Below are 6166 nucleotides of genomic sequence, written 5' to 3' on the forward strand. Positions count from 1 at the left end.
CGCCGTATCCCCGATCACAGCGCGAAAACGGTGGTAAGCGCATCATCAATAAAAGCGCATATCTGTCCCGCCGGCCTCGAGGCGGATATTAAAGTAGATTAAGCAAACGACATCATAAAGATATATAAAGGAGGCCTCTGGGGCCGGGCCGGCCGGGCCGGCGGTCAGACAGATAACCACCTGGCGGCCCACGGCTCCAATCATACCAATCTGGTCGAAGCGTCCGTCTGGAGCCCGCGGGGCTGGGGCGGGGGCCGGCGGGGGCCTTCCTCTGCTCGCCATCCGTTCGGAACCGGCTGCACCACGCGTCGCGAGAAGGTGCCGCGTGGAAAGAAATGGCGCCAAAGAGACTCGATATTGCTGTACACTACAGCTACAGCCACTCATATTGCTTGCAACTTTTTTGTATCGCGTCGCGGGCCCCGCAGTCGTGCCTTTCCGCTCAAATGTGACTCGGCGCTACTCTATCTGCGCAGGACCTGCATTGAATGCAACAACAGTCGGCTGGGCGAGGAAGGCCAGAAAAATGTCTATCGCTCGGCGGGTGTAAGCTCGGCAGATTGGTGCGCCGCCAAGGAGCCGCGGCCGCTGCCAGCGCCTCGGGAGCGCGGGAAAACTAATGGATTTCAAAACACAGCGCGACCACCGTCACTGGTATTTTCAAACGCACGCGTTCGGAAATTAACACCCATCTTTTTAGGTTCCAGGACGGATAATAATAACCGGTTGGTCGGTTGGTACCTTACCCAGGATAATTTAGAAAAATATTCGGCGAAATTAGAACCTTGAAAGGCTGTGTTTAAAATAAATCAGGCTACGCTTTCTAATTGCGCAAGGTCAAAGGCATCGGGAACTAATTTAAATGTCTCTACGGCAGCCGTTGGACTCGGCTCGCGGCCGCTGGCCAGCGACACAAATAGCATGCTACTCACACTGAGAAGACGGACTCGCTGCGCGGCAGCACGAGACGGGGCAGCACCACGGCCTGCTTGCGCCGCGTCTTGAGGGACGACATGAAGACGGACGAGGACGACGACGACGAGAGGTGCAGCACCTCGGGCGAGTGCGGCGAGAGAATGGTGAGCCGGCGGTCGCCCGGGGAGAGGAACGAGGGCGGCGGCAGCGACAGGTGCTGGGGCACGGTGGTGCGCCGCTCGCCCACCGCCGCGAACAGACCGCGCCGCCTCTCGGCCGCCGTCAGCGCCGACTCCTCTGATCCGGGCGCGGGCAGCACGTCGCCGGACACGGCGCGCCGCAGCTGGCGCTCCAGCGACTCGAGCGAGCGGGCCTCCACGGAGGAGGCCACGACGCGGCGCAGGTCGCGCTCCGAGGCCACCTGGTAGGCGCGGCGCGACGTCGAGGACGCCGTCCTCAGCGACTCCATGCTGCGGCTGCTGGCGCCCGCGCCGCTCACCGCCGAGTCGGCCGTCAGCCACTGCCGGCCCTCCCGGCCCGCGGGGGACACGGCGCGGTGGCTGCTGTGGTGCTGCTCCACGTGCATCACCTCCTCGGACAGCTCGTCTTCCTCCTCGAGGCTGAACGCGAGCCGGTCGCTCTCCGTGTCCTCGCTGCTGCGCGGCGTCAGCGAGGACGCGTGGCTGTGCTGCGTCGAGGACGCCGAGCTCTGCTGCCGCAACGAGGACATGAGGACGGCCTCTGCCGGCGAGGACTGCGACGGCAGCCGGTAGCGCGTCTCCTCGCCGCTCGACTCGTCCGCGATGACAGTCTCGGCGTCCGACGCGTCCTCCGACATCTGGTGCTGCATGACGGTCCGCTGCACCACATGTTGTTGCTGCTGCTGCTGCTGCGTCTGCTGCAGCGTCCGCGTCAGCAGGCTGTGTCCGAACAGCGGGCTGCGGCTGCCCTTCATGGAGCTGAGCAGGGCGGCGCGCGGCGGCCCGTCCTGCGCCTGCGCCTCGGCCCCATCGCCCGTCGCGAACGTCGACTGCGCCAGCTGCTTAAGCCCGGACGAGGAGAAGCTCGACGACGAGGTGGTGGTGGTCGTGAAGAAGGACTGCTGCTGCACGCGCGTGCTGCTGCTCGTCGTGGTCGTCACCTCCCCTTCCTCCTCCATCGCGCGTTCCTCGTGATAACCACTATCAAGAAACAGTCATCGCGTGCTGCTGCGCCGGCGGCCGCGGGTCAGCAGGCCGGCATCTGGAGGAGACACGGAACGCTCAGATCGCGGCATGGCGGGGGGCAGAGAGTCGCGCGCTGTGTGCAGAGCAGTGTGCGGAGCCCGGTGCGCCCCCGGCCGGGCACCGCACCCACTCCAATCATACCTGTCATACCCCCCCCCCCCTCCCTCCCCCTCTCACACTCGAGCCCACAATCGGATGCCACTTCTTCAGCGCACACCGATCGAAGACCTCTCTAGACCGGTAGGAGAGGCCCGCCGGTAATCCCCAGCGGGAGACGAAAGGCGGGGGATGTGGGGGAAAGAGGATGAGCAAATCCCCCTAGCCCCGCCGCCCACCCTTCCGAGCGCTCACGAGACGAAATGAGCGCGGAACATGCGCGTCTAGTCACGTGCGAGGGAGGGTCGCGATTTGCACGGCCTTTCAGTGGACAGAATATGGACAATCGGAGGGGGGGGGGGGGCGTACAGGATAAGCGTGGTCCGTGCTATACCAATGGGTCGTCACTGGGCGGCTGTTTCCTGCCAGTCCCAGAGCGGCCATAGGGTACAGGGGTTGCAACACCTCCCCATTCCCACCCCTCTCTCTCTCTCCTCTCTCTCTCTCACACCTCTTTCGACACCCCACCCCACCCAACCCCATAGGACAGGCAGGTCGATAGGAGAGCGGTTGGCCCAGGTCACTGCAGAGGCGTTCGCTCACCCCTGATACGGTCTCTTGCCACCATTATCTCGTAATCCGTGCCGATGACATAGTATTTTTATGCATGCCATCCAGGCACTAATAAAACGCGGAAGGATTTCACACCGAACATGGTGGCTACCCCACCGCAGGCCCCTGATCCGCATACTTCTGACGGTATACTGTTTCCATTTGTTGATATTTTTTTAAACTAATTTTTTGCGAATCGTTCGCCATTTATTTGGAAAACGCAGCACGCAGTGCGCTATTCTATATCATGGCAATTATCTTCCGCGCCATTCCGTCCCCCTGGATCGACAGACAATCCGGCCGTGATCGACGATGAAAACGATATCGCTGTCTACATGTGAGCGATGCGTCATGCACGTCAAAAACTTTCAGTTCTGACTGATATCGCACACCGTGTATACTGAGCCCCTTGCCACCTTAGGTTCAAAATAAAAGTTTTAGAAAAACTATTTTTAAAAATGACAGTGCCAGCTCACGTTTACCAACGCAAATTTCAAACACTAGACCGACAACCATGACAGCGCTGTCTGACATTCCGGAAACATCCACATTATTCATGCGGTTTCAAAAGCCATCATTTTGTCTGGCAGTAGGTTCGTTACACACCGCTACAGGACCGGACCGGGCGCGCGCTCCGCAGCCGCAGCGGTGACAATGGGTAGGGGAGAACCGCTTTGCTAATATTAGCGATGGCTCAGGGGGGAAGGAGGGGGGGGGGGGCACGCGGCACCCCCAAACGAGCGGCCACGGCAACGCCCCCAACGCACGCGGCAATCGGAGACTCGTAGCCCCAGCCCGGCCCCAGCGAGAACACTTCTTCATTTACCCTGGCACAGACCGTACCATACCGCCCCCCCCCCCCTTCTCTCTCCTTTTGTATGAGTGTCGAACAATAGCGGCGGCGGTGTCCGAAATGAGAAACAACAACGTCATGGCGCCGTCGGTCGGTGCGGTCAGTGGAGACACGTCAAGTTCCGTGTCGCCCCCCCCCCCCCTCCACCGCACCCACACCCACACGCAGAAGGGCTGCCAGCGGGAGTCCCCCGTGGCGGTCCTTCGCATTGATTATTCGCGCCCAAGCTGCCAAAGCCCCCTGGGGGACGAGGGGGCCCCGCCACGAGGACAACTTTTAGGTCGGGAAATGAGGGGTGAAATAAGGTCCCATGTTTCGTGTTTGTGTAAACGCGTCCGGCAGGCGGTGCGGGGGAGTCGTCGGGGGCGGGGTCGTGAGCGCAACCAGCGGGGGGCGCAGAGGGCACGGGGCGGGGAGCGTGGAGGAAAACGGGATTTATCGGAAGGTTATTGCGGCCGTTGTGTGCTGATGGAATGGGCGGTATCATTCGGGGGCTTGTCGGGGGCCGCTGCTGCCAAGGGGGTGCGGGGTGGGGGTGGTGGTGGGGTAAAGCGACAGGTAATTGCGTTACGGAACAGCTAGTTGTTGACCCCCCTGACTTTCTCCCGTCTCCACCCACCCCTTTTCGGTAATTAAGGCCCACGGCGGCATCACTTCCCCCCCCCCCCCCCCAAAAAAAAATGAAAAATATAAAAGAAAATCGCAAAGGTAATTAGATAGATTGGAGTCCATACCCAGCCGACCGCGCATGAGGCCGCCCGAGGCGCGAGGGAGTTATCCGCGGCATCTAATAAGCCAGCGATGTAATTGCGCCCAGTATGATCAAGATACGACAGCGTGTTGGCCCATCATTTACAGGTCGGGGTAAGGGACGGGGTGAGTTTCCATCAGTCGCCTCCAGGCTGGGTCGCCGCTGATCACAGACGTGACGAGGTCTTTGAAAGGGGTGAAGATGACAAGAATGAGGAGGAAAGTCGGGGAGAGAAAGAGGAACGAGAAGGAGTTAGAGAGGGGGGGGGTAAAGGGCAGAGAACTGGTTCTGAGAGGAAGGAGGACAGCCAGCGGCCCTAATCTATTTAAAGCCCAGCCCAGTAGATCAATAATAAGCACGTCAGCCCTATGTTCGGTTGGACCGTTCCGCCCCCACCTGAAGCTATTGCGACTGCTGGACCAATTTCATTGCAGCCGAAGACTAAAACATATTCATTGCATTCAGCTGTATGCTCAACGTCAGTACACAGTTCCGTTCTACAATTATTTTAGGTGCGGGAAGGGACAAAAATGTCAACAGCACAGGGTTCTCTTTTGACACACCCACTCCATCCCCCTTCCGCCCTATGCCACCCCTCTGTTTTGTATTGTAGATTGCGCTGCAAGGCCCTCCACCGTGCATGCGCTATGGAGAGGCCCGCTCGTGATATTTTAATTCCATATGACCCGTTGATGCGATGCATGAGGTGCCCCTACTGATTCTGCCAGCATGGGCCTGCCGGCCCACCAGAGCTTGCAGGGTATGTTGGAGCTGGTGCGGCGGGGATGAGCCCCCTGGGCCTGCAGCCGGGTCTCCCGCCGGCGGGCGCGTGTCAAGGAGGCCTTAGTCGGCCAGCTTAGCTCGGCCGCTGCTCCTTGTGAGGCCAGGCCCCACGGCAACAGCCGGGAGGTCCAAAAGACCAGGAGATAATCTAATCCGGGAGGATGTGTAATCCAATTACACGATTCGGCAGGGCTGGATAGCAGCGAGCGACATGCAGGCAAACACTCGCCTGCGAGTATATTGTTGCACTTCTCAAGGGCGGCTTTCTCGGGCTGCTCCTTCCTGCGTCAGTTATTACAGCACTTTTTCCTGATAGTTCTCATATCCAGAAACCCTTTGATTTATAGATCCGAAAATTGCTCTTGCACGATCGATACTTTTTAAACTGTTACTTAAAAATGATGAGAGCCGAAATTTCTAAAAAGTTTAAGAGCATGCTTCTCAAATCAGGAGCACAGTTTTCTGAGTGCAGACCACCCGTCCGTCTCTCGGCACCTCTTGGGCAGGAGCGAGCGAACACGGCTAGCGTCAAAGTGCGAGGAGAACGGAATGCAAAAGAAGTGGAAAAGCGAAGAGCAAGAGAGGGGTGCGGGTGGGGGTGAAGTGCGGAGGAGAGGGGGAGGAGCGAGCACAGGAAACAGCGAGAAAGAGGTGGTGGGTCAGAGGAAATAAAAGGGAATTGGTTAGGTGCGAGTAATTACGGACGTGATCCCCACTCGGGGCAAAGCTACCCCGACGCACTGGTTACGGCGGCAAAGGGAAAAACACGAGAAAAAAATCGATACCTTAGACTAAAAAGCACGCAGCTCATCCGCGCGTTTCGAAGGGCACGCAGTTCAGCCGCCCGTTTCGAAAGACACGCAGTTCACCCGCGCGTTTCGAAAGACACGCAGTTCCTATCTCTATAGCGGTAAACTGCGTGTCTTTCGA

At 59.1% G+C, this 6166-nt stretch overlaps 1 protein-coding gene across 1 annotated transcript in view; it reads right to left on the reverse strand.

The window, feature by feature from the left end:
• The window catches only part of LOC113203007 (cAMP-specific 3',5'-cyclic phosphodiesterase), a gene marked incomplete in the record, with an annotated part of 180438 nt that overhangs the window by 165393 nt on the left and 8879 nt on the right, over positions 1 to 6166 (reverse strand). The window contains 1 exon segment of the mRNA XM_052265693.1: positions 933 to 2157. Coding sequence (XP_052121653.1) covers positions 933 to 2074 — 1142 coding nt within the window.

This window comes from Frankliniella occidentalis, unplaced genomic scaffold (assembly GCF_000697945.3).
Source record: "Frankliniella occidentalis isolate FOCC.00 unplaced genomic scaffold, Focc_3.1 Scaffold29, whole genome shotgun sequence".
NCBI classification, from domain to species: Eukaryota; Metazoa; Arthropoda; class Insecta; order Thysanoptera; family Thripidae; genus Frankliniella; species Frankliniella occidentalis.